The sequence below is a fragment of the Condylura cristata genome, unplaced genomic scaffold (genome assembly GCF_000260355.1).
Source record: "Condylura cristata isolate star-nosed mole 26May11 unplaced genomic scaffold, ConCri1.0 scaffold00002, whole genome shotgun sequence".
Lineage (NCBI taxonomy): Eukaryota > Metazoa > Chordata > Mammalia > Eulipotyphla > Talpidae > Condylura > Condylura cristata.
In genome coordinates this window covers 33,509,378-33,528,175 of record NW_004567103.1, presented here as the reverse complement: position 1 = coordinate 33,528,175, position 18,798 = coordinate 33,509,378, and the positions used below count along the sequence as shown (strand labels likewise).

Sequence of the window (18,798 nt, the reverse complement as noted above, 5' to 3'; positions counted from 1 at the left end):
AAAGTATTTCCTTAGCAAATAAACATTTTTATTGGATAACTTCCTACTGAAAATGTTTGGTTCAGACATCTGCTTTGTACTAATTTACAGACCAGCTTAAGCATGTCTTCATGCATGCTGTCAAAGATACATCCATCAATTGTCTTCACAAAAATTTATAGCTACTTATAGATTTAAAGCTAGGACTCTTCAATTATAAAGACCATTTCTTTTCTTATATTTCCAGTTTCTTAACATAGCACTTAAACAAGGATTAAGGAAGTACTCAATAAACATTGGTCTAATATCTGTCTTGGTAATTTTAATAATCAGTGGAGCCTGTAAAGCCAGGACAAAAAGGCTGGGACTTCACAGTGATTCAGTGAAATGACTTACTGAATGCTAAACCAGCATTATATATTTTTTTCTTTCCAGTTTGGAAGACAGCTATGCTTGCCAATATACCACCAAAGTTTTTTCTTTCCATTTTGCCTGTTACCATAATGATAGCCAAGAAGCATATAACATAACTAAGAAATCAAGCATACATGTTAGGAAGTGAAACTATCGATAAAACAATGGACACACAAAAGAGGTTGAATTAAGTGCTGTGTCACAGAAAAGAGAAGTGGTATAGGTTAGGCAGAAAGAACATAAATAGCTGGGATATTCAAAAATACTTCAAAAGGGGTTCATATTAGGTTTATGGTTGTAAGATTTGAATGTGTGAAGGAAAGGATGGTGTAAGTGAAATCATGCAGGAAATGACTTTGCTCAGGTTTTCCTTCTTCTGGAGCCTCTCTGACCTCTCATTTCAACCCTTCACCTTTCAGGCAGTATGTAGTAGGGATACCTTTTAGTACTCCCTAGTATCTTCTCTCTGCCTTCTTCATATCACACACCACAAGGTATTGTCTTTAATTTTTACTTGTCCCCATTTAGATTAGGTCTTTGAGTAACATTTAGGTCCTTGAGAATAACATTTATTTATTATCCAGCAAAATGCCTTGTAAATAACAGGTATTCAGTAAGTATAGCTGAATTAATAGATAAATGAAGGGAATGAAAATAATTCTGAGAATTAAGCCCAATAAAGGGGGTAAAAGATCTATTCAAGAATACTAGAAGATGATCATTAAAAGAAGTAGAAGACACAAAGAAATTGAAAAATACTCTCTACTCAGGGGTGGAAAGAATCAACATTGTTAAAATGGCCATCCTACCCAAAGCAATTCTAATAAAACTGTTAATAGCATTATTTAGAGAACTGCAAAAAACACTACTGAAATTCATATTGAATCACAAAAGACCCCACATAGCCAAAGCAATGCTGACAAAAAATAAAAAGGAATGGAGGTATTGTTCATCCAGGCTTCAAAGTATATTATAAAGCCAAAATAATTAAGGCAGTCTAGTACTAGAACAAAAATAGACACACAGACCATTGAAAGATAATTGAGAGCCCAGAAATAAATATACACCTAAATGCATAGCTAACCTGTGACAAAGGAGCCAATAACATACACTGGAAGAACAGCCTCTTCAATAAGTGGTATTAGGAAAACTGTACAGCTGAATACAAAAGAAATAAACTAGACCACTATTTCACATCATCCACAAAAATCAATTTAAAGTAGATAAATGACTTTGATATATGACTTACAAAACACAGAAAAAAAAACAGGCAAAACACATGAAAAGAACATAAATAATTGAAACAGCATCAAACTAAAAATCTTCTGCACAGTGAAGGAACAATAACTAAAATGAAAAGACTCTTCACTGAATGGCAGAAAATATTTGCACAACATATATCTGAAGAGGAACTGATATCAAAGTTCTATAGGGAACTCATACAATTCATAAAAAAAAAAAAAAAAAACCTCAACCAAAAAAAAAAAGGCATTAAATCCTAAACAGACACTTCTCAGTAAAGACATATGGACTGCAAGCAGGCACTTGAAAAAATGTTCATCATTCACTTACAGTGGAGCACAAATCAAAATCACAATGAAATACCACCTTTTAGAATATTCTATGTTGGAAAGACAAGCACAAGTGTTGGTGAAGGTGCTGAGAAAAGAGAACCCTCGAACACTGCTAGTAGGAACGCAAACTACTCCATCCTTTATGAAAACAGTATGGCGGTGTCTCAAAATATTAAAAATGGACCTGCCTTTAATATCCAGAAATTCCATTCCTAGGCATCTGCCAAAAACATTTCAAAATTGAAAGAAACTTGCACTCCCACATTTATTACAGCACTATATACAACAACCAAGTTATGGAAACAACCTAAGTGCTGCAAACTAGATGAGTGTATGAAGATATGGAATATCTAATAGATAAATTCTTGCCATTTGCAGTAACATGGACAGGGCTGGAAGGGATTATCCAAGTGAAATAAATCAGGAGAAAGGTAAGTAATGGATGGTGTCACTAATATGTGGAATATAGAATAACTAAAATAAGAGTCAGATAAAGACAAATTTAAAAATCAAATACTGTTCAAAAATTAACAATGAATTAATTTTGGAAAATTAATATAAAACACTATTCATAAGTTTAAAACACATCCTTAATTGAGGGAAAGTAAAATAATAACCATTAAAAGCTGACTATAAACGGAACCACCCGGAGGTAAGAGGGGTAGGGAAGGATTAAAAACCTACTTAGATCAGAACTAGGTTATAGCGAGAGGGTCAATTGCAGTCTGGAGCTTCTAGGAAAGCAGTCTTCCTAAGCTGATGGTGATAAAGATCACTCCCCTGGTTCAAAAAACTGCACCACTCAGGCTAATATGCCCTCCTCATACTCTAACATAGCAACCTACTCATCTCCCACCTCCCTGAACCCCAACTATTGGTTAGATTCTTGGACCACCAATCCCATGCTCATGCTTCAGCACCAGTCATTCTAATCAACCAATACAAACACAGAAAGCACAGCATTCATAGTCAACACCTTATGCCGGTGCTCTGCAAATTTCAATACTTACTCAATACTGTTACAGCAGGACAGGGAAGGAATATTGTGTAGCCTATCTATTAAAAATAAATACAGTGCACCAAACAAAATGAGGCAAAAGAACTCACCCCAATCAATGGGCCAAGACAAAATATAAGAAGAAAAAAATTATCATACCACAGAACTAAGCAAGCAACTGGAAGAATACTTCAAAGAAACAGTCTTGATACTCACTAAAATTGGGAGAATGATGGATTTAAAAAAATATATATAGTAAGGACAGAGGTAAATTTTTTTTTTAAATTCTGAGTAGAAATCAAAGAGCAGCAGAAAGTATCCAAAATATCATCAAAAAAGAAAGCTTTATTTAAAAAAATGAAGATAACACAAGACTTGTGGAACAGCATCAGAAGAAACAACTTTTGTGTTATAGATGAGGAGAAAGAGAAAAAGGGCACAACCTGGATCAAGTGAAGTAATTTTACATTAATGGTTCAATCATAAATGAAAGAGAAGTTACAGCATTGCAGAAAGCAACAGATAACAGAAGATTATTATGCACACCTGTAGAATATAAATTGTATATTCTACAGAAATGCCCAAAGGTAATCTGAGATCTTCAGAATTTAGTAACAAGTAAGTCTGATTTTCTTTCATAATTATCCCTTTTTTCAATAATTTAGCAACTGAAAAGCAGATGACTTTACACACGGTCACAATGGGAGATGTGAACCATTAAGTTAAATGAACCATTAAGTTAGGGAAATAACTAGAAACTTGGATAAAAACTTCAAAGTCTAATTTAAAACTACAGAACAAATTACCTACAGAATTTACACATGATGCCTTAATCTACTAAAATGTGCATGAGATAGTCCATGGTATTTGTGCACAACCTGGACCTATATGAAGTAACTTTACAGAGACATTCCATAGCCAGATTTCAGAACAAAAAATGGTCCTGGGTAATACATCACAGGTTTCACAAAGAAGTAATCTGAGGGTCAGAGCATTTAAGTCACTTCCACAAAATCACCAAGTTGGTTCATGATAAAGCTGCAATTAGAATGCAGATTTCCTGTGTCCTGGTCCAGTTTTAATTTAGAAGCTTTTCTTTAAAATCATTTTAACAATTCATTCACGAAGGAAAGTAATAGTCTATTTAGTTGAGGCCCTCATCTCTTTAAGTGCATGTTTCTCTCTGTATGAGCAGAGAGTCTTAAAATAACCAGAAAGTAGACAGGTCTTAGAGATGATGGAACCTTTGTCTAAACAAAGGTTGGCTTGGACTGCTGTGACTATTTGTCATCAGTTTAAACTTCTAGCTCAAAGTCACCTTCTGACCCAGGGAAAGGGGATACCATGTTACAAACAGACATTTAGAGCTTAACTTTGACTTTGAGTCAGGCTTCCTGATGAGAGACCAATAGGGAAAAAGTAATAATAATAGTGATTTAGCTTTCTGTCAGCAAGTTACATTCTTGCATGGAGAAAGACTATAGTCTGGTTATATCAGAAAAATCACGTTTTGTTTTTCCATTTGTTCTGTTTATCCTCAAGTAAAAGTTTCTATTCTTATTTTTTCCTATTTAATTCCTATTTTGGGTCTTTGGGGAGTTTCTATATAGACACATTTTCCTTAAGGTTTGAAAGTTTGGGATAAAAACCACCAATTTTACTTTCTTTCATATCTATGAAGTCATATTCCTTTGGCTTATTAACTTTACCATTTATTTAAAAGCATTTATTCTGCATTTAGCTAACTCTTCATTATGTTAAAGTCATACTAAAATAACAACACTATTCTTATATAGACCATTACAGCTGACATGTAATTCCACAGATACTAAATTATTTGTTTCAAACCTATGAAATAGTAAAATAATGAAATACTCCCCGGTTTTATAAGTTTGGAAATCAAAGCTACATCACATTATATTTATAGGGAATTTATAAAGAAAAGCCAGGACTTTATACTAGAATGTGATGCAGGGCCAGTGCTCTCCAGACCCTGTTGCATAGTAAGTTGATAGAACTTAAGTGAGCTCATGCAACTCGTTCTCTTCATAAGCCACCCAGGTAGAGGTGTATACTATACCTGTCAAAAACACTGCCCACAGGTTCAAATAAATCCACTGACACCAGTAAAACATCATGAAAGTAAACCGATGTTCCATGTATTAAGCATAGTTGGCTTTTCTTGAACCACTCTACCTATATTAAATATTCAAACAACTGCCTAAATTATATTAGAAAAAATAATAAATTAAAAGAGTTTATGTAGCACCAAATTTGTGAAAGGATAACTTTCAGACATTTCCTGACTTACTTTGTAAATAATCAAAGTCGTATATTAATCAAAGTTGTATATAAGTCTGGCCAAAGAGAGACACATAAGATAAATAAAAATGGATTACTATTTCAATTTCCTTATTGATTTCAAATTTCCCAACTAAATTTCTCCTTAAGCTCCTATTCTACCCAGGTGTCTAGAGCCACTGCTTCTCCAACCCTTTTTCCTACCAAACTTAGTTCTGATAGAAAATAGCCTATAATGGCATAATCAGGAAATCTATCCTTAAAATATTGATAATGTAACTTTTCTTTCAGGCCCATAAAATGCTGAGTTTTAATTCTGTTTACAATATAGATGAAAAACCCAAATCTGAAAATTCTGTAACTTGCAAATGGTACAGTTAGAACACAAATGTGAATCACTGAAAACACGTCCTTTGTTACAGGAAGGGAAAAGAAGAAATTCTAAAGGAATTGATAAATGTTAAATGTAAAAAAAATGGATGGAAATTGAAGGAATACCCCCTCCCGCCCCCAAAAAAAACCTCACTGTGAAACAATGCCCTACTCCTACTGCTGCTATAAGCTTGGTTGACAGTATATACGTAGTTGAACTAGAAGGATAGAGCTACAATGTTGTAATAATGCTTATTTATTTATTCTAAAATAACCATTTTAGGACAAAAATAAAGCAGCATCAAAAAAATTAAGATATATCACAAGTTTCCCTACCTCTGAAATTCTTTAACTAAGTCCCAGAGGGATAATAAAGGTACGGTTATGAATCCTTACTTTTAGCCTTACCTGAGAACTATTAATTGGTACGTTCATGACTCTAGGTTTTCTCTCTTTCTTTCTTTCTTTTTAAAGATTTATTTACTTATTCATACAGAACTGGGGTACAGCCCAGAGATGCGGAGGGTGAAAGGATTCACCAGAGACAAGGTGGGGAGCAGAACAGGCATATGGAGGAAGTACACTGCTGAGGTGAGCAGCGAACGGGTCAGGAGAGGTCTGCCACGGCATGTGGCATGTGGCTCTTCTCCGGGGCAGGCGGGAATCAAACTCATGCACAAGTGGCTTAAGCTTCTTAGTGCTGTGCTTTAACCCGCTGTGCCACCAGGGAGGGCCCAATACCAAGGTTTTCACCAAGAGTCAGGATATCAGCTGATTCCGGTGAAAAATAAATATCTTAAAAGGCAAATTACCATTAATATTTTAAGTAAATACAATTTTAAAAGGCAAATTACCATATATTGAGTTCATATTAGAGGGGAATAATATCATTAAAATTTTGCATTATATCATTAACTGGAAAGAGCAGGTGGAGTGTGTTAGCTCCCCACAGAGTAGAAAAGAAGAAGACACAAGACAAGTTATCTTCTGACAGGAGGTCAGACTAGAACAAAAAGTCTGGCATTTGAAGCAAAATTGGGGAAAGTGACATCCAGATGGAGCTGCATTATGAAACCCTAATTCTGATGTGGAATCCTCAATGCTTTTTTTTTTTTTTTTAAGCAGAAAGGGAATTGAAAGCATATTTACCTAAAAAATTAAATAATTAAATTATGATAAAATAAGTTAAGTCATCTAATTCAAAATTGTTTTCCTAAAACTGGACTGTTCATCCTCCTAGGACTTTAGCAACACTGTGTCCAAGGAACAGATGTGGAAGAGACACAATGGAGCAAGATGAGTGCATTCTCCTCAAGTTTATGAAACATATTTATATGCTGAAGATAACCAAATATTTAAAAAAAAAAAAAACTATTCCACTTCATTCCATCATCCTCCATGAACTCTGACACAAATTTAACCATACTAACTTTGAGTGTATCCTTGATTTCTCTCTATAAAACTAATTCTATTTCCATTTTGCCTGATCCTCTACATAAATTATTCCACCTATTTTTTTTTAATAAAATGCATTCTATGCTGAAATCTTCCCAAGCTACTGAGAGCACCATTGGTTCTGAAAGCTATTAGTTGTTTCTCAACATAAACCAGCTTACTTTTACTGTATGTATGAAGAAAAGCAGATGGCCTGAACAGTGATGCCTAATCTATTCAGTAGAAATTGAGATTTAAGAGCAAATGGTGAAGGTTGAGAAAGAAATGAGGTTTCTTGGTGTGTTTTGTTGTTTTTTATTTTTTTAAAGATTTAATTATTTATGCATACAAAACTGGGGCACAAGCCAGAGGTGCAGGGGCAGTGAGAGGATTCACTAAAGACAGAGTGGGGAGCAGAACAGGCCCACTGATGAAGTACATTGCTGAGGGGAGCAGCAGAGGGTCAGGAGAAGTCTACTGCACCATGTGGGTCACCTCTGAGGAGGGGATCGAACTCATGCTTAAGTGGCTTTAGCTTCTTAGTGCTGTGCTTTAACCCATTGTGCCACCAGGGAGAGCCTTGTTCCATTTTGTAACACCTTAAAGCTGAGGACAAACTCTGATGAAATGTTCAGTTGCTTCTTTTTCATTTGTCACAAATCTTCCTTTTTCCAATGGAAACTCATGAAAAGAAAAATATTATATCAGAACCTCTTATTTGCCTCATAATGCCAATGCCCTTCTTCTCCTCTCAAAGAAGTATAAACCTTCTTTATGAAACTTCAGAGACTGTGTGTGTGTAGCTCAAGACTAGAAAACTAAGAACTTTTTCTTTGTGCTCATCTTCCCATGATAACCAGTTATATTCATTAACTTGTACAGTTCACCAAAAAACCTAGCAAAAAATTTTCCACTAACGTGAAAAACATGATGTTCAAATTAAACTGTGTAACTTATCATTGCTTCAATATAAAGTTCTGGAAAGAAAAAGAAACAAATATAAAAATGTTTTCAGGCCCTCCCTGGTGGTGCAGCAGCTTAAAGCACTGCACTGAGAGGCTAAAGCCACTTCCGCATGAGTTCGATTCCCGCCTGCCCCAGAGGAGATCCACATGGTGAGGCAGACCTCTCCTGACCCGCCCGCTGCTCCCCTCAGCAGTGTACTTCATCAATCTGCCTATTCTGCTCCCCACTCTGTCTCTGGTGAATCCTCTCACCCTCCACATCTCTGGCCTGTACCCCAGATCTGTACGAATAAATAAATAAATCTTAAAAAAGTTTTCAAATCTGCACTAATGAATCTAAGAGATTCTTCCACTTCAGGGAATAAGAAGCAAGTAACTGCTACTTAAAGTAACTGAAAATATTAAATCTCTATCAATAATTTTTAAAATTCCATTATAAAAAGAACTCTAAAGCTGATACCACAGCCACAGAACAACCACATTGAATATCAAAGATTTAAGTAAAGGAATTCATATTTACAAATTATCTGGTAAAATTCCAAAGGCGTACCTCAAATCTATCATTTTATTTAAGTTTCTAAAACTGAGAGAAAAGAAAAGGGCAGTGAAGTCGGGAAAATGTGAGTCTGAATAATGTGCCCACATTCTACACCAGTTTCTGCTTTCTGGAGTTAATTTCACAAAAGTCTCCTGGGAATGAAGAAACCAGCAGTCTTTGGAAAATGAAGAGACTTCTGCAAAGTCTGGGAAAAGATAGTCACTCCCTCCACTCCATCCAAACAGTCTTGGGAGCTGCCTTGTAAATCCCTGTGAGCAAAGCAACTCCTTTCAATCCAAATGCAACCTAGAGCAATTCAGTATGGAAAATAAGTATCCAATTTTTAATAGAGATTTTCATGGCTATCATATTTTCAGAAAGTAAACTCTGAAACATGCAGGGCTGGTACAAGGTTGAGATAGCACTGAGGACATGGAATGGATTGTATCTTACTCACACACTGAGAAAAAATGTGTGTGGCAAGGGAGTGAAACAGAGGGGCACTGATTCTTCAAGTGACACGATCATTAGAAAGTTTTCAATACAAAGAAGTATTTGTTTTTATTACTTTCTTTTGTTCTTTACAGTAGTGAATCTACAAAACTTAGACAATAAAGCACTTAAAGGAAGGTAATGACGGCATCAGATTTTAGATTTGTATCACAGTGGCAACAGAAGGGGGCTACATACATGTGGGTGGGAAGTGATCACACAAGAGGCAGGAGACGAATTTTATACACTACAGTGGTAATCCAGAGATAGATAACAAAGGCCTGTCCTAGAAATTTGTAGTAAATATAGAAAGAGGAATATTAGAAAACATTAACAGATAAAATGGTAAAAATTAATGAGTGATTAGAATTTTGCATGAATGATCCAGTAGGATAATGATGTCATTAAGTGATAAAATACTTAAAAAAGATAGTTAAATCTAGGAGAGAAGAAAATGACTTAAATTTTCAATATGCTGAACTTGAAGTGATTAAGAATTGATCAGGATGAAGTTGAATATATATAGCTCTTTAGCTAATGCTCAAGGTCAGGGTAGAAGAGAAAGATTTGGGAATCACCAGCATTTAGCTGTTAAAACACTGAATATGGGGCCCTCCCTGGTGGCGCAGAGGGTTAAAGCACAGCACTAAGAAGCTAAAGCCGCTTCCGCATGAGTTCATGAGTTCGATTCCCGCCTACCCCTGAGGTGACCACATGGCGCGGCAGACCTCTCCTGACCCGCCTGCTGCCCCCCTCAGCAGTGTACTTAGCAGATCTGCCTGTTCTGCTCCCCACTCTGTCTCTGGTGAAATCTTTCGCCACCCTTGAGTCTCTGGCCTGTACCCCAGTTCTGCGTGCACAAATAATCTTTAAAAAAAAAAAAAAAACACTGAATATGAGTAAGATTCCTACATAATTGATCAAGAAAATATCTAGAAAGAACCAATTAACTAAATCCTATAAGAAAATAAAATGTTACGGGAGAAAGGAGGACTCCACTGAAGGCAAGAGAGAAGCAGAAGAAAAACCTTCGGTCTTTCAGAATAGTTGGAGCAATTAATGGTATCAAATAAAAGGAAAGTGTGATAAAATAAATGAAAGGAACCCACTGAAACATCACACATTTTAATCCTCATCACAGTAGATGGGCTTAAATTGGACAGAAAAGGGCGAAGTCAAAGTGCAGGACCCTCTCTAGTGGTGCAGCGGATTAAAGCACAACACTAAAACACTAAAGCTGCTTCCGCATGAGTTCCATCCCTGCCTGCCCCGGAGATGATCTGCATGGCGCGGCAGGCCTCTCCAGACCTGCCGGCTGCTCCCCTCAGCGTTATAATTCATCAGTCGGCCTGTTCTGCTCCCCACTCTGTCTCTAGTGAATCCTCTCACTGCCCCTACACCTCTGGCCTGTACACCAATTGTGTATGCATAAATAAATAAATCTTTAAAAAAAAAAGTCAGAGTGCAGTGATGAATAAGGGCAGGAAGACAGAGATACAAAATTGCTCCATTAAAGCAGCTGTTTTAAAATAAGAGAAGCTGGGTGTCCAACACAGGCCACTGGAGAGAGACGGACTTGTTTACAGGCTAAGGGAAAATGCTCATAGAAAGGAAGTGGATGAAGTTATGGAAGAGAGCATGACTGATGAAGCATGTTCCCTGAGGAGATGGAGGACAAACAATACAGAAGGAAAACAAATACAGGAGTTTCTTCAAAACAATTTCAAAGACGGTGAAAGTGAAGAGTATACACAAGAGTCTGTACATGTGGTGACTAAAATCAAGTTGCAATATCACTTTCTGAGTCTCATTTAAGTGCTTTATAATTACCTTCTGGCAAGTTCCCAAATGAACTCCCGTTAGATTGACATTTCAGATGAAGACCCTTTGGTAAATTTAAAGGATTCTGCAGGTTGCAAAACCACCAAATAGCAAAGCATGCACCAGAACTTGAGTGTTCTCTGAAATGATGGTTGATCTCACATGGGCTTACTTTTTGTTACTCTCATGAGGGCTTATTTTTCTTACTAAACTATAAAGGCCACAACAATGCTATGATGCTTATGATTCAAGCAACATTTCCACCAAGAATATAGTTTGATACCATGTTAAAGCTAAATTTGTAATTGTCATATAACAGAGACCCCAAAAGGGGGAAGAAAAAATAATTGAGAGGCTATCTTTCCTGCTCCAGATCAAAACTTCAGAATAAAAATAACATATAAATATTTCTTAACTTGGACATTATACCAGAAAACAAAAGAAACAATGTCCCATTAATTTATTTATGTTGTTAGCATAAACAGTCTGCTCTCATGAAGACATTTGGGTGAGGAAATTTTGCTTCTAACACTTTTGCCTTGAAGAATAAATTTAGTGTAATATGGAACCATCTTGATTTCTTTTGAAGGTGCAATTCTAAACCTATCAATGAAATAAAAATATTAAGGCCACCAATATGGCCACAATTTATAGGACAAACTGCCCTATGAAAATCAAAGAACAGATTTTTTTAAGTACTAAAAATCACAAGTCATCAATTTTATGTGAAATTTAAATGAAATACACATAAAATGTTCATAGAAAGAAATTTAAAAGAAAAATGAGTCTTTCATTCCACTTTAAGTAAGCTTATGCAATTGCCCAAATTTATATGGCACACATATATAAAAAGTAATAAACTCATTTCCTTTATCCCTACTGTATCCATTAGATGTCTTCATACTTTTTAAAAGTTATAATTTCAAAGCAAAAAAACTAATTCATTTGTAAACATTTTGTGAATGTCATAGAAGGCCAAGTTTATTATGTATGAATTATCCTTCAAGTAAAAGCAAACTCCTTGATTAAAACAGATTTCATTCTGTGGCTATGGGTTAGCATGACTATAATCAATTCCCAGTTCTTCCAACAAAATTTTGTCTTTCTGTTTTTGCTTGACACCCTGCATGATATGTATTTCTAGCCATAATGAATTTCAGGCCTGCACTGACAATGTTAAATGTGTGAGTAATAAAAAGTAAAAGAGGGAAAATGAAAAAAAACTATACATTTACTTGGAATCTGTTTTAATAATGTGTCCTATTATTAAGTATGTTTTAATAATCAGTCAATGACTCACCTCAGCCACCATAAGGAAGATAAGGGTCTTGAGCTATCTTTCCAGCAATGATGGTGAATTTGCAATGGTTTATCTACTAATTTTAATTAGGTGTCCAAATAAGTGAAAATAATTAGAATAGCAAGGTATTATTACCAAAGTCACAGTGTTTAGACTCAGAATAAGAAGCCAACTGATCCACATCAAGATCAAAAGAGTGTTAAGCAGAGAGTTAATACAATATGAATCAGAATCACTCAAGAACTTCCCAAATCCCACCCAAACTTACTAAACCAGGATATTCATAAAGGAGGGAAATCTAAACTCTATACTGGTAAACAGTATTTTAGGTGACTTTTATACACAGACAACTTAACCCTGATCTGTGAATTAGCCACCAAATTACTTAAAGAGCCATAGCCAAATGATTTACTCTGTTAATATAAAGATTTCATTACATCAATGGCTATCTATCTACATAATATGTATTTAAAGATACCTCTCAAAATAAAGCATCATTTTAGTTTGTATAAAAATTATAGGTACTTCTAAGTTTATCTTAAGAGTATAAGAAAGCAACCACATACTTAAGTGGCATAGAGCATTCTTAGCTGCAAAGTCTGCTCAGAAGTAAATAACCAAAGTAGATCTTATCACTGAACTATCAATATATTCTGTCCATTGTAATCAGAGTATTTTATGCTCATTGTGGTCAGAATTACAGCCTCATCCTTATTATCCCTTTTATTGCCTTCATAGCAGATCTATTTAGTAAATTGTTAGTGTCACCCACCCAAAAGATGATATTTCCTAGTTGCCCTTAAAGTTGTGTGTGACCATGTGACTAAATAGCAGTATGAAGACTTATTAGGCTCCATTAAAAAAAAAAAAAACCTTTGCCTGGAAAGTATATGTAATGGCTGGAGCTCCAGGAACCATGTGGGAGTTCAATGACTATACACTAGGTAGGGGTAAGAGAATAGAGTTAGGAAATAAATTGGGTCCCTGAAGACTTTGTAAAGTCAATATGCCAGACTTTTACTACCTAAGAATTTGTTTTATAAAAGAAAGATGTGTAAACTACCACACTCTGCTGTATGCAACTGAGCCTGGATTAAAATACACATTTAGAAATGCATGTCTCTTATGAACCAAAATATCTTTCTTAATAGTAAATGAGTTGAAACAGTGAACAACTATCTTAAATGAGGTATTCCCACTCTATCTCCTTTAAAATTCTTCCATTTCAGTATTGCTGAGTTTTAAACATCTGCTTCTTCATATTTGTATTTTAATGACAAGATAATAAATGACAGACAGAACATAATGAAAGTGCAGGAGAACAGAAAGGACTTTGAGTCCCTCATCTCTTAGTAATCAGAAGTTGGCTTGAGTCCAGGACATCAGTGTAAGGTGACAAGAGGGTTGTGAATTTATGATCCATGAGCCATATTTGGCACTCAGTTATATTTGGCTTATCCAATGCTTTCTGAAAATTTTAGTTTTGAATGATTTAAAGTTGGCATGTGTCTTCAGTTCTCCACAGGTTCATCATTCCTGTTGATATATAAATATTTGTTTGTTTCACTTTTCTATTATCTGCCTAGCCTTTAAAAAGCATTGATGTTTACAGTCTCTGGAAATGAAATGGTACATTGCTGCACCTTCCCTTTTTTTCCACTGGCCCTCTATTGTTGACATCAGTGATTCAAATGAAATATTATTTTATAAGATTAAGTGTGTCCACTTATGTATCTTACTGGGTGCTAAACCTTTTAAGGAGTATAAAAATTATCACAAATGTACAGGTATTTTCTCAAACACATAAAATAAATGGGAAACCTTCCAAAGCACTCTACTCCTCAAACACCCAAAACACTTATAAAAAGCTGATGCTATCATCTTAACTCTAATTTTTGTTACTTAATAGTTTCAAGAGAGTTAACCCAATTCCTTTTCTCCTTTTAGTTCTTAAACTTAAAGCTTAAATTAATTTCTTAAAATTTAGTGAGAACAGAAATAACTTTGACATAAAAGTCCTAAAGCTTTAATTAACGTAATCTCATCTTTGGTTAGTATTTCTATCAGGCAAGCACTATATTCATGTTTGAATTTCCAGTAAACAACCACAATCAAATTGAGGATAACTATACCTTGAACATTTGAAAAAAAAAAAAGAATAAAAGCTTGTAAAAATTTGCTCACACGTGATAACATGTCTCTACATGTGCAAGAGGAGATATTTATACACAAAGTGCCACATTATATACATTATATGACTTACATATAGCTAAAAATGAAAAAAAGTTACATGTTTTGTATGTATGCCTGAGATTAAAGCTTTTATCTAAGCTTATGCTTCCCCAAATTTAGAATTATCTGGTGTTTTAAAATCTAATACTTTTCATGAGTTTCTGACAAGCCTGAACAGGGAAAATAAAGTATTGCCAAGTAGTCATACAATACCTCTTAAGCTAAAAAATATATAAGTATAATATATGTTATATAATTCTGAATTATACTTTCTGGAATGCTTGCCTATATTCCCTTTAATTGGGCTGATGATTGTTTTGCTATTGAGTTTTTGTCACATCTATTCACGTAAATTAAGTAATAAAAGTGAGCAACTTACTTTTTTACAATATGTATATATACATTGCTCATTTTTATAAAATTTGATGTTCAGGATTCTGATTTTTATGCCACTTGGCTATATTAGTAGAAGAGGAGCTAGTCTAGAGTTGGGGGCTCTTTGCACCAGGCATCATATTCCTAACATTTCTGTAGGTTATTATTAAGAAAAATTAAACACTCTTCTTTTTTAAGAAAAATCTACAGAGTAATTATGAATATTTAGCAAAGTCGTTCAACATATTGTCTATTCATATACCCAGGAAACTCATGTAGTCACATATTCACTTATTTCTTTACTTTCTTGAAGTAAATTATTTAAATTATTTATGTAAAAATATATTAACAAGAAAAGTTGTATTATCTGTGCTTTGAAGTTTATTGGTTAAATTTTGGTGGGGGAGGGGAGCCAACTGTTCCTTTTATAATCAGACTTTCTACTTCTACTACAACTTTTCTGTATTTTCTCCCCTTTCCTGTCTTGTACTTCCTATTCAATTATCTTCTGTGTTTCCAAACAATATATGTTTTTTATACCACTACAAAGAATCTCAAAAGTTTTTACCTGTTATAAATTGTCCTGGTTTTTAAAACATAAAAAGTAACATTAAAATATTCCATGATTTTAGAAAGTGCCCCCTCTATGGGACTCTGGACAGATTGTTGGATATTTATTCCAGGTTCTTATTTTCACTCTTAAATTATATTTTTACTTAGAACTGGTGGTCTATAGATTAACTTTATGAACTTCTTTAGAGCAAAAATACAAAGAAGCAAATATTGAAAAGATATATCTACACATGTATATGTGTATAAGTGCGTATATATACACATATATACAAAAATATATGTGGACAACAATAACAGAAAAGTTTAATAGATGTGTTAAGTTTTGAAAGCTTAAGTTTGATGTTAAACAGCTATGAAAATCTAATGGTCTATTATGATAGAAAACATGATTGTATTTGAAATTTTAACCCTGGGAGTAAAGATTTAATAATCAGTGGAACCAATTTAAATATTTACTCATAGCATGTAGCAGCAACACATTTTTTGTTTAACCATACCACACAACCCAATCCTAACACACTCAATGAGTAGGGGGGGAAAATTGGTAGTCAGGCAATATTTATTTTAAATTCAAAAAATAAAAAAACAACTTGTGTCTAAAGGATAATACCCAGGCAAATGTTCCATGAAAATTAAATTACATATAAATTACATACATGCAGATTTCCTGCATTTCACCAACCAACAGGGAACCACCACTGTCCTGACAATACAGTCAGTAGGGTGGGAAAATACCAGTTTAAGAAATCTGGCTTCTATCAGCCTCTGTCATGGAGAAATAAATGAAACTGTTCTCAGCAAGCAAAAGTGATTTTAGGATCAAAACTGAAAATGGCAAAGTGAAAGTCTATAAACAGAAAAGAATAAGGAGACAAAGACAAAGAAAAATCAGTTATTAAAGTGGCTGCAGAGATTTTTCTAAACAAAGAATTTTATGAAGCAGCTGAAGTTCGGTTACAAAAAAGACTCCACCCTATCCAGCTTCTACTGCGACTTTTCCTTGCTCTAAAACTCCAGACCACAGAACAGAACTCCTCTAATGAAAAGTGTTTTTACTGTTCTAACTGTTCATCTTTACTTTTAAACTTCCACTCACTAAATTCAACAAAAAGGATTATCCTAGACCTTCCCAGAAATATTCATTAGTGTACTCTTTCTAACGGCAAGTTAGATTTGCAAACATCCCGATTGTCCTCTATTTCCCAGGTGCAAATCTGTCAGCCTCCTTCTCAGCTTCAAAACATATCCCCTTCTTCACACTTTTCCCAAGACTTAACATTCCACCTATTTCCCAAAACATGCAGTAAACATCACAAGAAAAGTAAACAGCAAACTCACCATCCTCGCCTTCTTCCTGAGCTTTGATTGAGACAAATTGCCCTAATAAAACAGTAAGAATGAGGAGAGGTCTTGCTTCCACCCAGTTTGCCATTATGTCTAAATATTAGACATGTGGATCCTCTTGGGAGTGAAAAGTAGATTCTAAGGTTATTGTAGCACCATGAAGTCAGCTGGGGGCTCTTCTTTCAGCACCAGCCCCAAGGCAGCTCTGCAAACCCCCTTTTTCAGCACCAGCTCCGGCACAGTCTGCGAAAACTTTTTTCAAGCAATGCAGCTTTAAATAGGAAGAATGCTGCCTCCACTTCTTTTCCTGCCCCTTTTCAGCTTGTTCAGGCTCATAACCATCCAGTGTCTGCCAAGCAACAGTCTGATTGATGGTAAACAACCAAATCAGAACACGAGCCTCTGTGCCTTGAACGGTCCCTATTTCATTTAGGTTTTAGACATAAATGGAGCTTAATTACAGAAACAATGTTTATTTCTCTTTCCCTCTTTTTTTCCAAAAAAAAAAAAAAAAAAAGTCTGTTAGAAGGAGAGTCTTATTTTCCCTCGCTAGCCCTTCCCCCAGACACACATACAACACATACAACTTTTTCCCTATAAGCTGAAAAAGACATTAGGGAGGAAATACAGCCTTTTAGCCTAGTTTTTGGCATCTAGAGAATTCAGAACTCTCTTGTCAAATGTTCAAAGGATGGATTTTAACCCTTTCTTTTTAGCTAAAGAAGTATTCCTGTGCCTTTCCTGGATGCTGTTTCTTTTCCCATACTCTGACAGGGAACTATTAAAACTGTACCCAGGTAAAGTCCAAGCGAAGAAACTATTTCAGACAAATAAATTTGTGAAATACCATAATTTGAATTAAGAAGACAGATAATCTCTTTATCTCTTCATATCTCTCGTTTGGGGATCACAGCTGAAGGTCCCTCTTGCCCATAATTTTATTATATAGAAAAAAAGACAGAGGAATGGGAAGTACACTGCATTAAAATGCAGAAGATTCAAACATCAGCTCTGCTGCTCACTGATTTTTAAACACAAAGCCCTTTATTTCTGTGCACTCCAAGTTTGTCATTTGACAAAAGAGCTTTGCCCTGACCAGTGTACAGGGTCTAGTGACACTTAAATAACTAATATATTATTAACTAAGATCCAGATCGTAAAGAATTACATAAAAGTAGCTAGTGGTGGTGGGCCCTCCCTGGTGGTGCCAGCCGCAGCTGCTTCAGTGCCAGTTTGATCCCTGCCCCAGAGGTGATCCACATGGCCAAACAGACCTCTCCTGTTTATTTCTCTTTGCCGCCCGCTGCTCCCCCCAGCAGTGTACTTCTTTAATCTGCCTGTCCTGCTCCCCACTTTGTCTCTGGTGAAGCCTCTCACCACCTCTGGGGCTTGTACCTCAGTTCTGTGAGAATAAATAAATAAATAAATAGTAGCTGGTGGTGTTATTATCCCCTAGCCAGTTTTCTGGGGAATATAACAATCCCAGGTGCATGAACCATCTAAGAATTCTACCTATGAACTTTTGTGCCACATTCATACTTGCCAAGATTAAAATAACGTCAGGATGTTCTACATAATCTAATAATTTGCTACCTGAGTCCACCTAGAATTAGAAAGGTGCAGGTGGGTCAATGGCTCGTAATTATTCAGCAATGATCAGGTGCCTGCAATGTGTTAAGCACTGGAGGGAAAGGCCGGTACAAAGGTAGTGACAGTAATATTTATAGCCATCCAGTAGCTGTATGTGGACTTGGACTTTAGAAATTAGCTTATATGAAACAAGAAACATAAGTGGTGCATACAAATATGTTTTTTGATGCAGTAAGTCCATTAAAATTAATGCATCAAAAGCATATTTGTACTGAGTATTAAGCTCAGTAAAAAATGGGCTACAGAATGACATTAGGTAAGAAATGCATTATCACTCTTCTGCATAGAAGAAATGAACCTTTAAATCTTAGCCTTGGAGTTAGAAAATCTTGGAGAAGTATTTTACAGGAAGACAATTTCCTAAGGTGCTCTGATCTTGTACTCGTCAGTTTAATTTTTCACTTAGATGGTACTCATTTCAATTACTTGTGCCACCA

At 35.3% G+C, this 18,798-nt stretch overlaps 1 protein-coding gene across 1 annotated transcript in view; it reads right to left on the bottom strand.

The window, feature by feature from the left end:
* Positions 1–17,076, bottom strand: part of COL5A2 (collagen, type V, alpha 2) — a 126,200-nt gene extending 109,124 nt beyond the window's left edge. The window contains exon 1 of the mRNA XM_004674450.2: positions 16,706–17,076. Coding sequence (XP_004674507.1) covers positions 16,706–16,799 — 94 coding nt within the window. The 5' untranslated portion in view covers positions 16,800–17,076. The remainder of the gene's footprint in view (positions 1–16,705) is intronic.
* Positions 17,077–18,798: the final 1,722 nt, after the last annotated feature.